This window comes from Pristiophorus japonicus, chromosome 12 (assembly GCF_044704955.1).
Source record: "Pristiophorus japonicus isolate sPriJap1 chromosome 12, sPriJap1.hap1, whole genome shotgun sequence".
Lineage (NCBI taxonomy): Eukaryota > Metazoa > Chordata > Chondrichthyes > Pristiophoridae > Pristiophorus > Pristiophorus japonicus.
The window spans coordinates 36,180,173-36,204,399 of NC_091988.1; the positions used below are offsets into that span (position 1 = coordinate 36,180,173).

The 24,227-nt window shown below is 43.8% G+C and overlaps 1 protein-coding gene across 1 annotated transcript in view; it reads right to left on the reverse strand.

Annotated features, from left to right (window-relative positions):
- Nucleotides 1-24,227, reverse strand: part of cacna1db (calcium channel, voltage-dependent, L type, alpha 1D subunit, b) — a 760,213-nt gene that overhangs the window by 261,010 nt on the left and 474,976 nt on the right. Inside the window, exons 19-21 of the mRNA XM_070894765.1 lie at nucleotides 23,333-23,462; nucleotides 7,761-7,890; nucleotides 719-778 (exon numbers count right to left, since the gene is read on the reverse strand). Coding sequence (XP_070750866.1) covers nucleotides 719-778; nucleotides 7,761-7,890; nucleotides 23,333-23,462 — 320 coding nt within the window. The remainder of the gene's footprint in view (nucleotides 1-718; nucleotides 779-7,760; nucleotides 7,891-23,332; nucleotides 23,463-24,227) is intronic.

Genomic DNA, 24,227 nt, shown 5'->3' on the forward strand with positions numbered 1-24,227 from the left:
TTTTTATGCACTCAAAGCAGGTTCTTGTGTAAAACATGTACATGCAGCAAATATTATACTGATTTAATGGACAGTACGACAGAAGTAAATGCCAATAGTACAATATCTATTAAAGATTAAATTGTTTTATTTTCTTGATATTTTATTAAATTATCGTTACATTCTTATAGAATCAGCAAAAATTCAGAAATGTAAATGATTGACCCAGGGTTGATTCTCCATTTATTTTTCTTGAGACCTCTAATTGAACAAAAGTTTCTGATCTGATTTGTTATGCAATTAAATGAAAGATATTGTGCTTGAGAAAGAGAAATTGGAAAATGTCATGCATCATTACCGTAATTATTTGCCTTCAGCCCGTAGACTTTTATTAAAGTATACAGATTGAAAGAATCACAACTACATGATTTACACTAGCCAATGATTTAAACTGGCCAATGATGGAGTTCATAGTAGTGGATTAGGTGTGTCATTCAGTGCAAAAACACTGCCCAGAATAGGTGCACCATGCAGTCACCTATATCATGTGATTTTGGTGCCAAGAAGTATCACACACGGCAATCTTGGACCTTTGTTACCTTTAGTACGATTTCAAATGTAAACATACTAGTGAAGACATAATCTGCATAGCCTAGGATCTGTAAAGTAAGCAAATAATTTAAACATTTGGCTTTACACAAGTCTTTCATTAAGGCAGGAGAAGCAAACAGTGTATTACCTTGAACAGGATTTCAACAGTAAAGATGGCAGTAAAAGCATAGTCAAAGTAACCAAGAATCTGTAAGGCAGAATATAAATGTTCAGAACAATGTGGAAATTGGAAATTGCTGAAAGGAAAGTAGTTCATGGACATCAGAAAGCAAACCTCTTAAAACATAATTAATGCATTTATTATCTCATAACAGAGGTCACCAAAGTAATCAGAAATTAATATATAGATTGCCAACAACCTTGATTTGTTGAATGTTTCATCACCATAAAAGATACACCCATTGCCATTCACTTTACCTCAAGAAGCGGTCTTGGAAAAGAAAATGACTTGTTATTTATATATAATTCTGTGAATCTATAATCCACTTCTAATATATTTATGATTAAGAAAATTATGGAAACAAATTAATAATTTTTCATTAAATCCAATTACTCATCTCATTTATTCAATACATCTGCCAGGTGTAATATACTCAACACTGCGTATTTATCTTGATAAAAAATGTTGTAACTGTTGTCCATATCGGATCTGTCATCTACATTGAGACATTGGGGGGAATTTTAACCCAGCCCACTTGGTGGGAAACTAATGTGATAAGATTGGCCATCCGTTTTACATTCTGCCCGATTTTAGTTTCCATGTACTTACACTTACTCATCAATAACACGCTCACCGATCCTCAGTTTGAGTTCTTCTTGGACCATGCGGCTCCAGACTTCATTACAGCCTTGATCCAAATAGGGACACAAGAGCTGAATTCCAGAGGTGAGCTGAGAATGACTACACTTGACATCAAGTCAGCATTCAACTGACAGTGGCACCAAAAGCCTCAGTAAAATTGAAGTTAATCGGGATCACAGCAAAAACTCTCCAATGGCTGGAGTCATATCTGGCACAAAGTTAAGATGGTTGTGGTTGTTGAAGGCCAATCATCTCAGCTCCATGACATCGCTGCAGGAGCTCCTCAGGGTAATGTCCTAAGTTCAACTATCTTCAGCTGTTCATCAATTATCTTTCCTCCATTGTAAGATCAGAGTGGGGCTATTTGCTGATGATTGAGCAGCATTCAGCTCCATTCACAATTTCTCAAATAATAAAGCAGTCCATGCCTGCATGCAGTTAGACCTGGACAACATTCCGGCTTGGGCTGATTTGGGGAAGTAACATTTGAGCTGCACAAGTTCCAGGCAATGACCATCTCCAACAAGAGAGAGCCTAACCACCTCCCCTCAACATTCAATGGCATTACCATTGTCATGTTTCCCATGATCAACATCCTGGAGTGACCAATGATGAGAAACTAAATTGGACCAGCCACATAAATACCATAGCTACTACAGCAAGTCAGAGGCTGGGTATTCTGTTATAAGTGGTTCACCTCTTGACTCCACAAAGCCTCTCTACCATCTACAAGGAACAATTCATAAGTGTGATGGAATACTCTCCATTTGCCTGGATGGGTGCAGCTGCAACAACACGTAAGAAACTCGACTCCATCGTCTTGAACAGCACCTCATGCACTAGCCTAAATGGCCACCACCATTGGTGTACAGTGGCTGCAGTGTGTACTATCTACAGGATGCACTGCAGCATCTCACCAAGGATTCATCAGCAGCACCTTCCAAATCCACTGACCTCCACCACCAAGACAAGGGCAGCAGGTGCATTGAAACACCATTACTTCCAAGTTCCCCTCCAAGTCACACACCATCCTGACTTAGATATATATTGCCATTCCTTAATCGTCGCTGGGTCAAAATCCTGACACTCCCTACCTAATAGCACTGTGAGAGCACTTTCACCACATGGACTCCAGCAGTTCAAGAAGACCCACCACCACCTTCTCAGAGTAATTAGAGATGGGCAATAAATGCTAGCCTTGCCAGCAATGCTGACATTCCAAGAATGAATAGATTTAAAAAAATCATATTCTACCAAAAGTAAAATCCAGATATACTGAGAACAAAAAATACTGAGAAACAGAAATAAATCAAATTTATATTCCGAAATAAAGGGCTGGAGTTTACAAATCTCGGCGGGTCGACGGCGGGCGATGTTGGTGGTGAGTCCCAGCCTCGCTGCTGGCGCTAGCCCGCTGTGTACAATGATTTTCCCTGATGGGACTTGTTAAGTCCACCTAACGTGTTTCCTGGCCAATTGAAAGCAGCGGGTCTGATGATATTATTTTATGACGTGTCATCAGCCGGTTTCCTTAAAGGGACCATTCACAAATTTATTTTGACATTTGTGCTGTCAGTGTTTTACAGCATTGAGGTGCTGCAAACACCGACAAGCACTACACAAAGGTGCAGGGCTGCACCCAGGCTCTCCCATGACTTCCTCCATATGGTTATTGAAGGAGTCACAGCACTCAGGGAGGTTCTTTTCCCTTCCAATGGGCAAAAGAGACCTCCCCAGGAGACCAACGCAGCCTGGTTGCACATTGCACAGGAGGACACAAGCAGGGATATCATCAGGAGGACCAGGTTGCATGGTGCAAATGTTTCAATGATCTCAGTAGATCACGAAACGTTACACTCGACCTCATCCTGCTGTGCCACTCATCACATCCCCATCGCTCTGCTTTCCCGACCCTACTCCTGCACATCCTTACACCAGCTTACCTTGCACCTGCACCCATCCCTCTCTATCTATATTATCACTTCCCCATCTCACTAGCCATCCCTCACACACACCCTCATCCTATTTCAATCATACCAACTAACAACACACAAGGGTAGGCATATGTGTGTTTTAGGAAATGTCCATGTAAAGTTTCTGTCAATGTGGTGTCAAACATTGAAATCTTTATTTTCAACAGTTTGTGTTCTAGGACAGACTTGTGTCAACCTTTGGAAGTGACTTAGTGAGTTGCAGTGAATGGTGAGACATAACGGTATCCCCTGCAATGGTGGTGAGTGTGAAAGGAATGGCTTGGGCATTGTAGGGATGCTTTATGTTGTTGGTGTAAGGTGGTGCCAACCTGGTGCATCATGTGGCAGACAGGGTGTGCAGCGTCAAGTGAAATCAATCTGGCCATAGTGAGGCCATCCCTGGTGTCCTGGACAGCAGTGTGGCCGGGTGCTAATTCCCTCTGTCCTGTGCATCAGGTGATTGCAGAGAAGTTGGTGTTGTTGGTGCTGCTGGTGTGCCTGGCGCTGTTGAGTGCTGCGGCTGACTGTGGTGAGGACCAAGGTGAGAGAGGATAAAGGGCACGATGCTGATGGAATAGATGGCAGATGAAGTAGAAATGACAGAAGTGATCTGTCAATGGTGGGAGAGGTAATGAGGTCAGACTGGATGGAGACTGGATAAAGACTTACAGCATTCTGAATCTGTAGTGGAAATGAAGTTTAGAGAAGCTAGTGCCGAAGGGAACATTTCTCAATCCGCTGGGAGCTTTGACTTGACATTTGAAGCTGTCAACTCATCAGCTGAAACAGTGGCCACTGACCTCAGCTTCACTGATAAGGTCAAGGCACAGCGGAAAACTGGTGGGCGACCCGTCAAATTCAAAAAGCTGGGGAAAAAGCATTGTTAAGTAGCTGTAAACAAACCACTAATGATTTTAATTGCCTCCCCAATTAAAATTGTGGGGGGGGGGGGGGGGAGGGAGAGGAGGGGAAGAGGTGGTCTACCGGCTCCTGCAAAATTGCGCAGAAGTGCGAACACAGTAGCGCCGCACCTCGCTAGTAGCGCCCTGGGTCGCCGCGCCTCAGATGATGGTGTCATCGCTGTGTGTGCCGACCCCTTTCCGCCCCACGATGGAAATTGCCCGTGCCAGCCTCGCGGGTCGCGAACCGTGCCGACCTCCGCCCCCAAGGTTGAAGTTAAACGGGAGGTGCATTGCGTCGTGTGCTGTCATTTTTTTTCCGTCTGGCTCACCGGTCGACCCGTTCTGCTCTGCTGTCGAATGGTCTGGGCTGCCATTGTGCAGCCCCGCACTCCGTTTGCATGCCAGGTTGCGGCCATGGCACCACCCAGCCCTGGTGGCCCAGGGGAGGCCATCAAAGGGCCTGCAGAGTTCGCAGCCGACCTCCCTTGTAACAGAAGGGGAGGGGTGTTGAAACAGGTCAGCGCTACGCGGATAAGTCACATTGCGCTGCACCCCGGACACCGCCTCAACAGGAAGTGGAACGTGCGATATTGTGAGAGGGAGTAACCCTAATTTTGCGCCCCGGCTTGGTTAGCGCCCCCAAACAGGGCGTAACCAACTTTCACCCCCTTTAGTCCCCTACCCACCCTCCATGCATTCAGAAGGACGAAGCAATTGGAATAGCCTTCCCAATGAACATACCTCTGTTCTGCATAATAATGCAAGAGAACAGGAGCAGCAGATGCAAGAGGGTCTGAGAGTGAGGCGCTATGGCAGAAGACAGTAGTCGGATATATTTCCCCTATTGGTGAAGCTGCATTTGCGTTTGTTTAACACCGGTATTTACGTGCCGGCATAGGCAAAGGGTTCCACAGGAAATTTAGATGGAAGTTCCTATTGGCAAGATCGGTGCAGAAACTGGCATAAATTTCAATATAATTTCTGCAAAAGTATGATCCAGGAAATTCCAGCTCAATATTTGTAGATACACCATATCAGTACCCATAGCTGGAGGGGCGCGACAGGTTATGACAAGTTTTGGTGGCTTGAACAAGTTTTAAAGGGTGGATGCGGATTGGATTTTTGACTTCCATCCAAAATGGTTCTGAAGTTGCAGCCACACCCACCCGAAGTCAATGTTGGGAGGGCCCAAACCATGTTCCGTTTCACTTATATTATTTAAATGTAACTGCCGATCTGCAAGTGCTAAACAGGCACACTGCTGTCGCTCGCCAGTTCTGAGGGGGTAGGAAATTAGCTGTCCCCTGCATTGAGACATGGGCCAGAGGTGAGGAACCAATCTTGGAGAGGCTGACCATGGGATAGAAATAAGCCACATTATTTTTGTGGAGCCAGGAGGTGCGCTCCTGATCTTCCTGACCCCACAAAAATTTCATTTAAGGACCGTTAACTAGGCTGCTCACCACCCGGTTCAAATGGGTGGAGCCTGTGCTGTGCAAGCTCTGTCCATTTGTATCAGAAAATTTTAACTGTGCTCCTACAGCCAGCATAGGACCCCAATTTGCATATGTAACTAGCCCCCTGCCTGAAAAAGTAAGGTGTGCTACTGGCCTATTTACAGGCCTACCTCGAAATTGCAACAGGCAACCTTGAATGTCGATGGGGAGATCAAGGTGCCTTCAGATTTTCAACTGCTCATGCCCATTTTCAGGCTACCAGTTGAAATTTCCCAATGGGATCTGGCCACAAAAAGGTTGAGAATACTGACATAATTAATGTGCACATATGCAGGAGTCCATCTCTAATAAACAAACTCCTCATTTTAGTCTAACTTTATTTCAGCATCACTAAAGCTTATAGATTGAAGAGAAAAGAAAAATGGGGCATAGAAACAGATGCTGTTGGAGAAATAGGGAGGGAAGAATCTTTTGGGGGGTGAACATCCTGTTCAAGGGCTCAGGAAATGAGACAGAGACCTTGTTATGGGGGTCAGCTCATACTGAGCATGAGCAAGAACCCCTGCTAATGTTCCCTCTTTCTATGCAAGGGTCACTGGCTATTAATCCGGAGCAAGAACCCTGGGTGATGTTCTTTCTCTCTATCATAGATCAGTGAGTAGAGTTCAGAGCTAGGGTCAGGTTGCCATTGCCAACCTTCCCAGGAGTCTCCAGGAATGGAAGATGTATCTCCCAGACACTCCTGCTAGATACTCGTGAGAAAATTAAAGTTCGCACTTCGCATTTGCACTTGTGGTTTGCGCCTGTGAACTTTCTTCGCCTGTTCGTGGGGTGGCCTCCTGTTCCTGTACTTCTTACATAACAGCTGGTGGCGCAAAACCGCAAGCAAAGATACTCAACTACAGGGACTCAATATGTACAAAGTAAATGCAATAACATTGGCAAATGTGAAAAGTGTCACGTGATCAGATGCAATGCGATCAGTGACATGTGATCAGATGTCACATGATCAAGCATCACATGATCAAACCAGGACTACCTCCAACCAGAGTTGGCAATTCTCCAGCCAAACCTAGTTCAATACTCATCCAGGGTCCACACCATTTGTACTTGCAGCAGTAGCTGCTGGATAGCAATCAAGAGCAGGAATCTAGCCCAATTTGTGGTCACTTATATAGCCTCATTGCCACTAGGATTGCTAATCTTACTGGATTGTCCAGGAATCTTGCAAAATGGAAGATTGATCTCCTGGGCACTGCTGCCAGCAACCCAGGAGAAAACAACTTCACATTTGCACATTGCGCCTGCACACATCCACTTCATGGGCTGCCTCTAGCTTTGCCTGCAGACACAGTTGGAATACAATGGCCATGCTGCATGCCAATGATGGGTCATACTGCTACTTCATTGTCGAGTAGGTGAGACTGGTGTGAGACTACCTGCCCAATGGCTTGTGCATCGACAGATCATTCCTAAACCTCACCAAAGAAGTGCTGACCTTCCTGTGGCTTGGTGATGAGAGGTGATTCCTGGAGCTGGCCTTCCACCTGAAATTTAAACGGGCCTACTCAATCTACGCGAAGCAAGAAAGAATCCAAATCAGCGACTTTCAACTGTCACACATCAGAAATGTCAGTAACACACCTCGTAAAGGGACAATGCATATGTAAATAGTCCAGTATTTAAAGGGGGATTCATTCTTCCACAATATATTAATTCCCCTTCTCAAGAGCATTTTTGTAAGTTTTTTTTTGGTCAATTTTTCCTCTTCTCTCTTGAAGGCACTGAGTTTCATTGAGGTATGGTTATTGAAGAGGGAAATTCAGTGCCACTAAGATACTACACAACTCCCCTGTGTTGGTTTAAAAGTGTGCAATAGTCCAAATCATTTATGAGCACGAGACTAATTTTTGTCAAGTAAAATCAGCAGCTCAAGTGTGTATCACTGAAGCGTATATTGGAAATTCAACATTTAGAAGAACTGTAATACTTGCAACCATTTAAAGTAAAATATCTTTGTATGCCATCTACTTACGTTATTCCGAAAGGAATGATTACGGATAGGGTCTTCTGCTGCCAAGGAAATGCTGCTGAGCATAATGAACACGAGGATCAGATTTGTAAAGATGTGGTGATTTATAAGTCTGTGACATGCGACTCTGATCCTAAAGTATAAAAAATTATACATTATTTAGTACATCATCCTTCTTTGAAGATAAGCAAATAAAATTATTTAATTGTGTCATATTTGGTTGCAATTTTAAAATCCCCCTTTTGAAGTGGTACACATAACTTATCTCAGTAACTGAAAAGGTTTCATTAGGGGAGAAATTCAGCATTGTTGGCCCCGTTTTACGGGCGTGAAATGGGTGCAACTTTGACTGATTTAACAATGCAACGGCCAGATTGGCACATGTATTGGGCGACTGCTAAATTCATCGAGGCCTTTATTTGAGCATTGGCACTTGTATATGTAATAAAGAACCTAAGATCTGTTTAAGGACCCATTGGAGAAATTTGTGAATGCTGAGTACAGTCGGCACAAAGCCTGCTACACGCAGGATTTCAGGAGTCTGCTGCGGCCTAACCATGGGCCACAAAAAACTTTGTTTAATGTGGAGCCACGAGTAGCAAGAGTACTCCTCCCAGCTCCAGAACACTACTGCAGGCCATTACCAGTCTGCAATCACACCTGCCTCCCATTCTCCTCCTCCATTCCGCCCCCTTCCAGGATTTACATGAGGGCTACTGCAAGCCAGACACGAGACTCCCAAAACAAGCGCTTTACTTGGAACTCCTTCACGGCAAATGAGCCAAAGGTGGGCAGCGGAAACATTACAAGGACACCCTCAAAGCCTTCCTGATAAAGTGTAACATCCCCACTGACACCTGGCCAAAGACTGCCCTAAGTGGAGGAAGTGCTGAGCACCTCGAGTCTCGTCTCCGAGAGCATGCAGAAATCAAGCGCAGGCAGTGGAAAGAGCGTGCGGCAAACCAGTCCTTCCCACCCCTTCCCTCAACGACTATCTGTCCCACCTGTGACAGAGATTGTGGTTCTCCTTTTGGACTGTACAGCCACTTAAGAACTCATGGTAAGAGTGGAAGCAAGTCTTCCTCGACTGCCTATGATGATGATGACTGCTGATGACGAGACCCAAATTCCATCCGGCTACACAGTCGAGCTGTCTCTGGAGGCATGGCAGATGCCAGCAGCTCACTGTGACTATTATAATGAGGCCCCAAAGCCCAATTTCCATAATGGCTCAGACCCCCTGGTTTGGGTGTGTGCTGGAAACGAACCGTCAATAATGCACCCAAAAATGGGCCGTAACAAATTTAGCCCCAATCATATTTCAGTTCAATTTTTTTCTTTTAACGGTATGGTCACCTTGGCCTAAAAATTGTCGTCCTCAGCGCCTCTCATTAACGCCTCCGGGGGGGGGGGGGTGCAATAAGCACTCGCCTGGAGATCGTGACGTCATCGGAGTGTGCATCACCCCAGACCAGAACTTCGGTTCCGCCCCCTGCACCATCGCCGGCCGAAAACACCGGCAGCTGCAGGAGGCATTCATCGGGAGGCCTGCTGCCTCTTCTACTTCAGGAAAGAAGTGGAGCCTGCCGCTAATTTTTCCAACTTTTTAAAGTGAACGCCCAATTTATCCCCTCTTGACCAGTTTCAATCGTCTTGGAGGGGGACCAGTTAGTAATTTTCCACATTCCGCACCCACCCCAATTGGCCTTGAATTTTTATGTGGTTTTCGCCTCTCCAAGCAGATTTCATGGGCCTGAGTGGGTAGGGAATATTTTAATTGTGAAGCAGAAGGCATCAGAACTGCATGTATGACAGGCTACATTTTGAATGTTCACAATTACTATCCATTAGCATGCATAAGAGAATAGGACTCCTGTAAATAGTAAAAACATTAAAATGTGAACAACATTCACATTTCCAACAAAAAGCTTGGGACGAATGCTCTTGGTTTGCTATTATATTATCACTGTACTCAACGATTTAAAAGTTGCTAATGGCTAAGTAGATCTGCTTTCATAGTAGCCAGTTGATGGATATAATTTCATAAAAATAATCTGTAGGTATAACCAAAAATATTTTGGATGTGATGAGTGATTTGTGTAGAGGGAACAAAAGATTGATTTACACAAACTATATAGCAGCAATTTCTCTTCATTAAATAGATAAATGCTATTGAGAACAGATCAACATAAGCAGTCCCTCGAAACGAGGATGACTTGCTTTCACGCCGGAAGCGGATGAGTTCATGGGTGTTTCAATGATATTCCGGATCCCGAACTACATCCTGAAGGGTGGAAGACGCTTGTTTGTGGATTTTTTTAATGTGTGGTGGCCGGGCAGAACGAGGTCTTGGTCTGTTGCAAGGATTAACCACAATGACTGGAGACCAGATCTGCTGAGAGCAGATATGGCTAAAACTACAATGCCATGCTGCAGCAGAGGAAGGAGAGAACAGCTTCTGATATACTGCCACACGATTTTATCCTTGCAGACGTCAGCTCAGAAACTGGCACCCCATGTAGCTTAGAGTCAGTTAGAATGGTCTGTATTGGAGATTCATCGAGCACTGGTGCACAGGAGCACAGACAGAGGGAGAGGACGACCCAGGAGCCAGCTTGCCAGATTGCAAGCTGCAAACTCACACTGCTGCAGACGGCACAAAGGTTGACTTCATGGGCCCAGCCTATAGCAGCAGACTGATGATTGTGCACCACCAACTTCTCATTGCATTGGACTGCCTGCCAACAATATCAGACAGTATGGAGAAGTAAATCTCCAACTTGTGGTCAGTCATTGTGAAAGGTATGAAATTAATGCAGTCAACCATGGAGCGTGCGGTCACCTCCATTCAAACTGCAGCAGGGCCCTCAGTTGTGGAGCCTTTGGTGACTGTTCTGATAGCTTCAGTGGAAGATTAGACTCCTGTCATTATGGCTCTGGGTTCCAACATTTCCTCCAGTTAAGTATTTTTATTCCAGATTACTCCTTGTTATTCTCCATAACTGATCTAAACGTTATGATACTATCATCACTATTCCTGAGATGCTTCCTCACTGTGACATTCTCCACTTGACCCACTTCATTCCCCAGCAATGCCTTCTTCCTCGTTGGAAAGAAAACATACCTATCAAGAACGTTCTCTTGAACACACTTCAGAAATTTCTCCTCCTTTCTGCTCTCAAGACAATCACTCCCCCATTCAAAATGAAGGTAAAGCCTCCGATTATCACTACTCTATAGTTCATGCACCTCTTTTCTCACATTTATCTACAGTATATGGTGGCAAAAACAGGAAGGCTGAATGGCGACAGATTAGGAAAAGGGGAGGTGCAACGAGACCTGGGTATCATGGTACATCAATCATTGAAAGTTGCCATGCAGGTACAGCAGGCGGTGAAGAAGGCAAATGGCATGTTGGCCTTCATAGCGAGAGGTTTTGAGTATAGGAGCAGGGAGGTCTTACTGCAGTTGTAGAGGGTTTTGGTGAGGCCACATCTTGAATATTGTGTACAGTTTTTGTCTCTTAATCTGAGGAAGGACATTCTTGCTATTGAGGGAGTACAGCGAAGATTCACCAGATTGACTCCTGGGATGGTAGGATTGACATACGAAGAAAGACTGGATCGACTAGGCTTATATTCACTGGAATTTAAAAGAATGAATGAGAGGGAATCTCATAGAAACATATAAAATTCTGATGGGATTGGACAGGTTAGATGCAGGAAGAATGTTCCCGATGTTGGGGAAGTCCAGAAACCAGGGGTCACAGTCTAAGGATAAGGGGTAAGCCATTTAGGACCGAGATGAGGAGAAACTTCTTCACTCAGGGAATTGTGAACCTGTGGAATTCTCTACCACAGAACGTTGTTGAGGCCAGTTCGTTAGATATATTCAAAAGGGAGTTAGATGTGGGCCTTACGGCTAAAGAGATCAAGGGGTATGGAGAGAAAGCAGGAATGGGGTACTGAAGTTGCATGATTAGCCTTGATCATATTGAATGGTGGTGCACGCTCAAAGGGTCGAATAACCTATTCCTGCACCTATTTTCAATGTTTCTATGTTTCCCTGCAAATCTGCTCCTCTATCTCCTCACTATTTTGTGGCCTATAAAATATACAAAGTAGCGTAACAGCTATTGTATTATTTCTTAACTCCAACCAAATAGATTCTGTCTTTGACTCCTCAAGGACATTCTCGCTTTCTAGCACTAGATTAGGCAAAAGAGTGTTTAAGACAGGTTCTCAGGGTTTGCAAAGGATGACCTTCAGCATTTAGAATAACTTTGTTCCCAAATGAAAAATGAATGGTTTGGAATCAGTTTTCTGATGTGCGCTGTTTCTTTGGATTGCTGTTTATTTGACTATGCCTAGTGAAGTGACAGCAATACACATGCTGGTGATTAAGTTGAGGGCATTCATTTGGAGGATTGTTGTTGCAGGGAGGCAGAAATGATTCAACCAAAACGTTTTTCAATGATTTTCTGCCGTAAAGCTGTGGCATTTGTCAGGATTGGTGCCCTTGATATTCCTCGGTCTCCTACTGTTTTTCCTGCTCTTACATCTCCACTTCCACCTCAGGTGGCTCTAAGAGTTGAGCTCTTTGCAGGGCAAAGTTAAGGAGCATGCAGGAATGGACAAAGAATCTGGAAACTCTGATAGCTATATTGCAGGACAAATCCAGACCTACCCAGGCAGCAGAACTCTGTTTCCAGAGGCTGATTGTTCACTCAAAGCTCTGGTAGAGACACGGCTCTGATTGTAGTGCCCTTTGCGTATGTAATCAGGTTCCTGACAGATGTCATGAGCCACATGGTCAGAAGATATCCTTTGCTACAAGCAGCAAACCTGACACCCGATGTTCTTGGAGGAAGAGAGAGGGGACTGAGAATTGGCATCATGACAACTGCCAGGAAACTAGGCACACACCTGCATGATGTGACACACCAACTGAATGTTGAGTGTGTGGAAGACCTTCCTGTTGATGTATACTGTGGGTTCTTGTTGTGCCCAGCACCTGGGGGAAGCCTGATATCCGGGCGAGGCCACAGCTCTGTCTTCTGTTAGAAACCAAAGATGCCTAAAAATATATATAGTTATGCAATTAAAACTGTGATGCGAAAAATGCTGTGTTTAAATGATTGTGTTCGGATTGCAGACGAAACGTCTCTTTGGATCAGATTGATGCTTAGAAATGCTAATGTCTTAGTTTCCTGTGGATGGTATAGCTTCTTTGTACTATATACAATCTCCCTGTTGCTAAGCTATTATCTGCTGTTTTTAAGTTAAGACTTGAACCTTGTTTATGTATTTTATGTATAATGCTAAGGTAGGATTTGAAGTTAGCTTAATAGAACTGCTTGCGAAGATAATGGAAGGCAGATGGTAGGATTTAGCATAAACACAGACAGTTTGCTACATCGTAAAGAAGTTAACGACCGGTTAGAGTGAGAAATCTCTATATTGGGCCTCATAGTTCAAAGGGTAGAGGACTAGGCCTTGTATTGATTGTACCCAAGAGAATAGGGTCAGTGGGAGATGAAAGGAATTCCACAGGAAGGAAACCCTGGGAAGGTATAAACAATGACAAGTAGTCAAAATCGTAAGACATCTTTAGGGCGGGTTCTTGATTCAGAATCGAAACAAAGAACACGATTCAGCATTGCATAGCAAGGTTTTAGGGGAACCTCTGTAGGTCAAAAGGTCTTTTCAATATCCCAGTTTTGCCCATCCCTAAAAGTACAATAAAAGTGACCACCCGAAAGCTTGTACTCATAGACGGAATAGTGAGAGAGAGAAAGAGAGAGAGAGAGAGAGAAGGATCTCACAGACGGAAGAGAGAGAGAGAAGGAAAAGTTCTAGACGAAAGGGATAGAATTGCTCAAGTGTGTCAACCGTCTATCCGATCGGATTGGTATCAGCTACTTGTCACGATCGTATGTTTTTGCTAGTGTGTATAACTAGTGTGTTATATTCTGTCTTAAACTCTGATTAAACACAACATACCCACCATATTGGTTTGTACTCGAACCTGATTATTTAAAGTGACCAGAGATACCGGAAACTTGGCTATTTCTAACATTATTTTGTTGCCTCCATGGAAAAAGTGATGAATTTATTTTGCTTAATGAAAAGCACATTAATGACCTACTTAATGCAGCAATACAGTGCAAATGGACTGATATTGTTTTGTCACGTGTTTCTGCCTGAAATGAGCCTGAGGTGTAGAAATTCAGGGCCAAAATTACCTTCAGAGCCACAGGCAATGAAGTGTATGCCTGGTGTTGGGCTGCAGTTGGTACTACAACAGGTGACAAAGCGACATAGCTCTTCACAGGCTCTCTGCTGAAGCTGAGCTGCTGAAGACACCGCTCCTCAGTTAACTGGAGAAGAGATGTTTTGGTCCTGTACATTCACATGGTGTAAGGGCTCGTGTGCCCATCCTCCTCCGCCTTCTTCTCCCAGTAGCTGCAGTTCTCTGCATTCTGATCTGCTGCTCTTCCTCCCCCTCATCCTCTAGTCCCAACGGCAGACCAAGCAGCATGCCTAAATTGGCAGCATAACTTTATGCACAAGCGCCTGGACAGAGATTGTCCTGCAGCTTTAAAAAAACCTCTCCACAATTTTTGAACTCAGCCAGAGGAGCCAACACAGCCAGAGAGAGGCCTAAAAGTCCACAAGCAGCCTAAAACAACTAACCAGAGATTTAGCTGAAGGCAGCCGAGGATCCATTTAAATAGCACTGATCAATCTCCTTACTGATTATTGTCGCCAAGGATTTGTGGGCAGGTTTTAGAATGAACAAATACAGCACTCCCATATGTACAATTTTACCAAAAGGTCCTTAACCAGGTGCTAGATTCTAATATGCATATATTTATTAGGCCTCTGTAGCTTTCAGGCAGCTGCCCAGAATGGCTAAAAGTCGCACAATTCAATATGGCACCTGGCATAATTCCAGTGCAGCACATGAAATTCGGAGATCTTATACTGAGTTTGCACCAGAAAGATGGGCGGCTGATTTTAATTTTCCTCTTCAAATGTGAAGTCGCAGGATGCCTGTTTAACTTTAGGTTTTATTTTTGTTGAGCTCTTTGGATCTATTGTAAGCTAGTTTGTGTAGGTTAATGGACAATTAAAAGTGAATCTCTATATTTGTAAACATATAGGAAGTAGAAATTGATATAGTGCAGTCTAAGTGACACAAAGGGTACATTACAAAGTAAATGTTGGTCCCCTGGAGGATGAGATTGGGGAATTAATAATGGAGAACAGGGAAATAGCAGAAACGTTGAACAAATATTTTGCATCGGTCTTCACAGTAGAAGACACAAAAAACATCCCAATAGTGGATAATCAAGGAGCTATAGGTAGGGAGGAACTTAATACAATCACTATCACTAATGAAGTAGTACAAGGTAAAATAATGGGACTAAAGACGGACAAGTCCCCTGGACCTGATGCTTTACATCCTAGGGTCTTAAGAGAAGTGGCTGCAGAGATAGTGGCTGCATTAGTTGCAATCTACCAAAATTCCCTGGATTCTGGGGCGGACCCAGCATATTGGAAAACCGTAAATGTAAAGCACCTATTTAAAAAAGGAGGCAGAAAAACAGCAGGAAACTATAGACCAGTTAGCCTAACATCTGTTGTTGGAAAAATGCTGGAGTCCATTATTAAGGAAGCAGTAGTGGGACATTTGGAAAAGCATGATTTAATCAAGCAGAGTCAGCATGGTTTTATGAAAGGGAAATCATGTTTGACAAATTTGCTGGAGTTCTTTGAGGATGTAATGAGCAGGGTGGATAAGGGGGAATCAGTGGATGTGGTGTATTTGAATTTCCAGAGGCATTCGATAAGGTGCCATATAAGAGGTTACTGCACAAGCTAAAAGCTCACGGGGTTGAGGGTAATATATTAGCATGGATAGAGGATTGGCTAACTAACAGAAAACAGACAGTCGGGATAAATGGCTCATTTTCCGGTTGGCAAACAGTGACTAGTGGGGTGCCGCAGGGTTTGGTGCTAGGTCCTCAACTATTTACAGTCTATATTAATGACTTCGATGAAGGGACCAAGTGTAATGTAGCCACGTTTGCTGATGATACAAAGATGGTTGGGAAAGCAAATTGTGAGAAGGATACAAAAAAATATGCAAAGGGATATAGACAGGCTAAGTGAGTGGGCAAACATTTGGCAGATGGAGTATACTGTGGGAAAATGTGAGGTTATCCACTTTGGCAGAAATAATAGAAAAGCAAATTATAATTTAAATGGAGAAAAATTGCAAAGTGTTGCAGTACAGAGAGACCTGGGGGTCCTTGTGTATGAAACACAAAAAGTTGGTATGCAGGTACAGCAAGTAATTAGGAAGGCAAATGGAATGCTGGCCTTTATTGCAAGGGGGTAAAAGTATAAAATCAGAGAAGTCCTGCTACAACTGTATAGGGTATTGGTGAGGCCACACCTGGAGTACTGCGTACAGTTTTGATCTCCGTATTTAAGGAAGGATATGCTTGCATTGGAGGCTGTTCAGAGAAGGTTCACTAGGTTGATTCCAGAGATGAGAGGGTTGACTTATGAGGACAGGTTGAGTAGAGTGGGCCTATACACACTGGAGTTCAGAAAAATGAGAGGTGACCTAATCGAAACATATAAGATAATGAGGGAGCTCGACAAGGTGGATGCAGAGAGGATATTTCCATTCATAGGGGAAACTAAAACTAGGGGACCAAGGGCTAGAACCTCCACTTTTGTGGTTAACGCCCAAAAATGGGCGATATATCCGGCATGGGCAGTAAAAAAGGGTTTTCAGATCGGCGGCTTCTTGTCCAATCTCAAACCACCTAGTCTCCACTTTTGAAAATGGCCGTTACCGCTAGCGATATAAAATGGGCGGTAGCATTACATTTTTTTTGATCATTTGCCATAAAATGTGGCCGTCCTTAGCAATGGCATGGCAACGCTCAATTCCCACGATTCTGGAGGTCAAGCGTCACTATGACATGCGCAGAAGAGGGGACAGAGAGAGAGGGAGCTCAGAGGGACTGAAGGTGTGGCTGAACGTGGTGTGGCTGCTTTGGGAGGAAGGAGGAAGACTTTAGAGCTTCACAGCAGGTAGGCAAACAAAAATTAGCTGTTACCAGCCACATATTTGACAGAATTTGCCCTATAATGGATAGAGAGGAGGAGGCATCCCAGCACACTGTGGAGACAGACGCTGGAGAGAGCAGTGAGGTGGGAGAGGAGCACATTGGAGGCCGCAAAAGAGCCAGGAGGTTCTCAGATGAGGCAAATGCCTCCCTCCTGCAGGACGTCCAGTTACACTGGGGGGATTTGACACAGGGAGGGTGTGGGAAGCCCACCCCAAAGGCCTACCAGAGGATATGGACCGAGATAGCAGAGGTGGTCTTGTCGGCGACCAACAAGGTGTGTGAGGGCAACCAATGCCGCAAACGATGAAACGACCTTGTGGGATCTGCAAGAGTAAGTATTACATTGATTTACATGTACTTTTGTATTTATATAATTTGATTTGTAACGGTCATGAGTGACTATCAGCAGTTGTGAGGTCTTGCACTTTTACCGGGAATGTTTTACTCAAAGCCTGCGGTTACGGTGTACGTCTTTAAGTAAAGAATGATAATAATCATAATAATCATGACTACATCTGTCAGTTATGTGTTGTATCAGTGTCTGTGACAGTACCTAGCAATGATATCACGCAATGATCTCATGCCATGTCGTCCTGTCACCTTTTACAGAAGAAGCTATCGACGATGAGGTCCGTGCAGAGGCGAGCGGGTGGGGGGCCACCAGTCCCCAGCAACATTACAGAGATGGAGGAACGATTGCTCGCACTCATGAGAAAGCACCCTCGGACAGCCACGGACACATCTGCAGACGCTGACGTGATGCCCCGTGAGTAAAGCTTACACCATTGCGTCATGTAAAATCTATAGATGCCACACCCACTTGTATCCGACCAATCATATATGATAGATGATTTCTGAAAGTGTCATAGAAATAATGCTGACCTAATCAAAATCATTGCAATGCACAACGTGTTGATGGTCATGAAATGTGATATCTGTGATGATTTTGATAGCAGTGGTGCTTTTGTCATGCATATGCTGTGTGTAGCGCTGGATTCACTTTGTCACCCGAGCATCCCCTTCTCCTCTAATAACCTAATTTGTGTTTTGCAGCTCAGCCTGCAGCGCGGCCCCAGGCAAGACCACAGAGGCCAGAGGTGGGGGACTGGCGGACGATCTTACTACATCTGGTGCTGAGGGGCTCTGATTCTCGCCCGTCAATCCGCTGGGTCTGTTCTACACGGATGAGAGCGTGGACTTCGAAGAACCTGCATCGCCACGCTCCAGAAGCCATTCCACCCCAAGGCCATCTAGTGGTCCTCCGGTCATTCCTGCCTCCACTCTGGAGGTACCGGCCCCAAGCACCTCGCCACAGGGCACCCCATTTGTCCCCAGGACGGCGCCGACCCCGCAGAGGCCTCGTAGATGCGGCAAGTCTGTTCCATGAGCACCACATGATAGCGGAGAGATGGAACAGTTGTCCAGGAGGACTGTAGACATTGGTGACCAGCTCAGCGAAGCACTGGGGGGTATATCCCGACAGCTGGCCACCATGACCAAGTACATTCCATGCATGACAGAGTCCCTGGATGCAAAAGCCAGGAACACTGCTGCCACAGGCCTTCCAGTGGTCCCCGAGCGCGGCACTCCACCCCTAGGTTCCGCACCACCACTGCAAACGACAGATGAGAGCAAGGACCAAGATCCTGCTTCTGCATCAAAGAATGTTGCCCCTCGGCAGCCCCCACCCCCATACCCGTGCAACGACCGCATCTGTCTTCATCCCCCCCAATGAGGCACCGCCTGAGGAGCTCCTCGGCCAGGCGCCGTGGAGTGAGGAGGGGAAAGGGTAGAGGTGGGGGGAAGGAAGGAGGTGCATGTCCGCAGGTGATGGCTGAGTTATATCTCCATCTGGGTGTATGCAATTTGTTGCAATGTATGGGGGCTGGGGACCACACTCCTGCTTTGCCTTTGTATTCTGTGTGGCTGGACATGTTGAACATGTGATTTATGTCAATGGTGGAAAAAGTGGGGTGTGGGCAGGGATTGAGTATTATTGGCTGTGATACTTATGATTTCAGACCAATGTTGGTATTACATTTTTGTTATTGAACGTAACCTTGCAGCGCATTGTCTCAGATAACTGGACTGTTACACACTGATGATTCCTTACCATGAAAGGGTTAAATACAACTTAACATCAATCAATGTAAACTTTAACTGGCACCAAGGTGATGGACACCATTGATGTCTGAGCTGCACACACACAGCAGTGTGTCAGCGTTGTCATTCACATCAGTGCTCTTTCAGGCAAATCTTTTAAATATCAGCTCCTCATGTAAGAGTGAGATTTAACAAATGCCAGCCACTGGCGTTCGTTCCGGTTAGTCCACTTTACGTGGCCGGTTTCTGAGCTAGCAATATCGTGAGCGATATGTGTGCGAGGTGGTGAAATTGATGATGGGTGATTTCCATGGCCGCTAGTTTAGGTAAATATGTTCTTTACTACAAAAAACAGTGGGCGGGCGTTAATATTGAATCTCGGCGTTAATTCCGTGCGGAAAGTAATGCTGGGCGATATTATGGGCGTTGATTTCGCCCATTCTGCTGATTCCGCCCCAAAAAAGTGGGCGGGCGGTAATATTTTTTCCCGGCGTTAAGCACATGGGGAAAGTAACGCTCGGCGATAAGTCTCCTAAAAATGCCCGTCAGTTTCCATTTTGTGCCAAAATGGGTGCTATATGGGCATTAATCGCCATTTCAGTGGTAAAATGGGTGTTAAGTGGGCGTTAAGCATGCAAAAAAAGTGGAGGTTCTAACCCACAGTCTTAGAATAAGGGGCCGCCCATTTAAAACTGAAATGAGAAGAAATTTCTTCTCTCAGACGGTTGTAAATCTGTGGAATTCTCTGCCTCCCAAAGAGCTGTGGAGGATGGGTCATTGAATATATTTAAGGCGGAGATAGACAGATTTTTGAGCTATAAGGGAGTAAAGGGTTATGGGGAGTGGGCAGGGAAGTGAAGCTGAGTCCATGATCCGATCAGCCATGATCTTATTAAATGGCGGAGCAGGCTCGATGGGCCAAATGGCCTAATCCTGCTCCTATTTCTCATGCTCTTATGTTCTTATTATTTGTTTGGCTCAGTGCCATACAGTGGGAGGATGCAAGTTCAATCCGCAACCTTGCTCAGTTCCTGATTTTAGCTGTGTGCGCCAAATGTGGGATGACCAGCGGCTCTGGTATCTCTCAGCAAGAGGAGTAAAATCTGCTAGTAGAAGCTGGAGTCCAGACGGACAGAAGAATAGGCAGAACTTACTTCAAAATAAAACGATCAATATTAAAAAAAAATGCGGCATACCTATTGTCGTTTTTAAACAAATATTAAATAAAAAGTAAAGCTAAAAGTGATGTTTATGAATTTACTTTCCCCCGCTAAATATCCTGCAAGCAAGGCCAGTTCCAGCACATGCACTCCCGCTCTCTCTCCCAGCTTATTTAGAGAACCTCTTAAAAGGAATTGATATTTTAAATATATATCATATTCCTGCCTAGTAAATTTATTCCAACCTGGCACTGAAACATAAAAACAACGGCAATGATAATCTAGTTTTCATTTCTTGTAAAAGCTTTATAATATATTTTTATTTCTAAAATCAACAAAAGTAAAAATAATTTAAATTACTGACCATGTGGAATATAAATAAGAACATAAGAAATAGGAGCAGGAGTAGGCCATATGGCCCCTCGAGCCTGCTCCGCCTTTCAACAAGATCATGGCTGATCTGATCATGGACTCAGCTCCACTTCCCCGTCCGCTCCCCATAACCCCTTATCCCCTTCTGGTTTAAGAAAATGTTTATTTCTGTCTTAAATTTATTCAATGTCCCAGCTTCCACAGCTCTCTGAGGCAGCAAATTCCACAGATTAACAACCCTCAGAGGAAATTTCTCCTCATCTATGTTTTAAATGGGCGGCGCTTTATTCTAAGATCATGCCCTCTAGTTCTAGTCTCCCCCATCAGTGGAAACATCCTCTCTGCATCCACCTTGTCAAGCCCCCTCATAATCTTATACGTTTCGATAAGATCACCTCTCATTCTTCTGAATTCCAATGAGTAGAGGCCCAACCTATTCAACCTTTCCTCATCCCCGGAATCAACCTAGTGAACCTTCTCTGAACTGCCTCCAAAGCAAGTATATCCTTTTGTAAATATGGAAATCAAAGCTGCATGCAGTATTCCAGGTGTGGCCTCACCAATACCCTGCACATCTGTAGCAAGACTTTCCAGCTTTTATACTCCACCCCCTTTGCAATGAAGGCCAAGATACCATTGACCTTCCTGATCAATTGCTGTACCTGCATACTATCCTTTTGTGTTTCATGCACAAGTACCCCCAGGTCCTGCTGTACTGCGGAACTTTGCAATCTTTCTCCATTTAAATAATAACTTGTTCTTCGATTTTATTCTGCCAAAAGTGCATGACCTCACACTTTCCAACATTATACTCCATCTGCCAAATTTTTGTCCACTCACTTAACCTGTCTATGTCCTTTTGCAGATTTTTTGTGTCCTCCTCACATATTGCTTTTCTCCCATCTTTGTATCATCAACAAACTTGGCTACATTACACTCAGTCCCTTCTTCCAAGTCGTTTATATAGATTGTAAATAGTTGGGGTCCCAGCACTAATCTCTCGGGCACCCCACTAGTTACTGGTTGCAAACCAGAGAATGAACCATTTATCCCGACTCTCTGTTTTCTGTTAGTTAGCCAATCCTCTATCCATGCTAATATATTAGTGAACTTTTATCTTGTGCAGTAACCTTTTATGTGGCAACTTCTCAAATGCCTTCTGGAAGTCCAAATACACCACATCCACTGGTTTCCCCTTTATCCACCCTGTTCATTGCATCTTCAAAGAACTCCAGCAAATTTGTCAAACATAGCTACCCCTTCATAAATCCATGCTGACTCTGCCTGACCAGATTTTGCTTTACCAAATGTCCTGCTACTGCTTCTTTAATAATGGATGCCAACATTTTCCCAACCACAGATGTTAGGCTAACTGGTCTATAGTTTCCTGCTTTTTGTCTGCCTTCTTTTTTAAATAGGGGCGTTACATTTTCAGTTTTCCAATTTGCTGGGACCTCCCCAGAATCCAGGGAATTTTGGTAAATAACAACCAATGCATTCACAATCCCTGCCGCTACTTCTCTTAAGACCCTCGGATGCAAGCCATCAGGTTCAGGGGATTTATCTGCCTTTAGTCCCATTATCTTACTGAGTACCACCTCCTTAGCGATTGTGATTGTGTTAAATTCCTCCCCCCTATAGCCCCTAGACTATCCACTGTCGGAATATTGTTTGTGTCCTCTACCGTAAAGACTGATACAAAATATTTGTTCAGAGTTTCTGCCATCTCCATGTTCCCCATTATTAATTCCCCGGTCTCGTCCTCTAAGGGACCAACATTTACTTTAGCCACCCTTTTCCTTTTTATATACCTATAGAAACTCTTGCCATCTGTTTTTATATTTTGTGCTAGTTTACTTTCAGAGTCTATCTTCCCTTTCTTAATCATTTTTTTAGTCGTTCTTTGCTGGCTTTTAAAAGTTTCCCAGGCTTCTGTTCTCCCACTAGTTTTGGCCACTTTGTATGCCCTTGTTTTTAATTGGATACTGTCCTTTATTTCTTCAGTTAGCCACAGATGGCTATCTTTTCTCTTACACCCTTTCCTCCTCACTGGAATATATTTTTCTTGAGAGTTGTGAAATATCTCCTTAAATGCAGTAATGAAAGCAATGTACATTGCATAAAGATCACTGTCACAAATTACTGTGTACAGTTTTAGTCTCCTTACCCAAGGAAGTATATACTTGCCTTAGAGGGAGTGCCAATGATTCCTGGTATGAGGGGATTGTCCTATGAGGAGAAATTGAGTAGGCGAGACCTATATTCCCTAGAGTTTAGAATAATGAGGTGATCTCATTGAAACATATAAAATCTTCAGGGGCTTGACAGGGTAGATGCTGGAAGGATGTTTCCCATGGCTAGGGGGTCTAGAATTAGGGGTCACAGTCTCAGGATAAGGGGTTGGCTATTTAGGACTGGGACGAGGAGACATTTTCTTCAGTCAAAGGGATGTGAATCTTTGGAATTCTCTATCGCAGAGAGCTGTGGATGCTCCATTGTTGAGTAAATTCAAGACAGAGATGGATAGATTTTGGATACTAAGGGATTCAATGGATATGGGGAGAGTGTGGGAAGGTGGAGATGAGGTAGAAGATCAGCCATGATCTTACTGAATGGCAGAGCAGGCTCGAAGGGCTGATTGGCCTACTCCTGCTCCTATTTTTGTGTTAAACTTACGCTACCATCATTTCAACAAATTAAAGTAATTATTATTTTGATTGTACCAACCACTAATCAATTACTAAATTCAAAATAAAAATTTGAGTAAAAATATGCTATGCTATACATACGGATTGGTATTACTAAATATGAAGAAAGCACTGCCTTCTGGGATGGGTACAATTTTTTCCTTCAGGTTCAGGTCTGCCAATCTTTGAGGTCGAGGCCCAACTGGTACTTCTGGCTCATCATCATCATCATCTTCAGACAAATGAACAAACAAAAACAATCAAGTACTGATCCTTTCTTGTGGTAATAAATAAAGCTGCTTTTGATCAAATTATTTTTTGAAAATCCTTCTTTTAGTTTTATAAGTATAGACGATTTGCACCTCCTATCATCTAAAATGTTATTTTCAAATGTAATAGGTGCATCACAAATGAAAACGTAACCATGTCATTTTTAATATGATTTATCTTAGAGTGTTTGCCAATCTTTACAAATCAGTACTAAATTTTTCTTAAAAAATATATATTATTTATTGTGCACGTGTTAAATTTAGGCACTGCTAAATTAATACCTGCATTATTTGAGAACTGCATAACACTAAGTAACTATTACTATTATATTGGAATTAATTATTTATCATCTCAAAATTAAAAACTATTGACATTGATTATGTTTGTTAAACAAAGCAATGCATACTGGTGAAATCATTAAGCCATTAAAAATTACAACAAACAGCAGAGTTAAAATGCAAAACAAAGTCAGGATTCAGATGGTATCAAAATTCCTTGCTACCTTGTACAAAGTCAAAGATATTTAAGAAGGCTTTTAACCTCTAGACGGTTAGCCAACTGAATGTACAGGCAAGCCAGCCGATAATCGTGGCGAGCGATCCAGTCTATTTAGAGGGCTGAGCCTTATTAACATAGATTCGGTAACTTGCACGCCACAAATGGATGCCCAGCTGCAGCTCACCATCTCTGGGCCAGCATAATATTGGGCAATCTGCGCCGGCCAGCA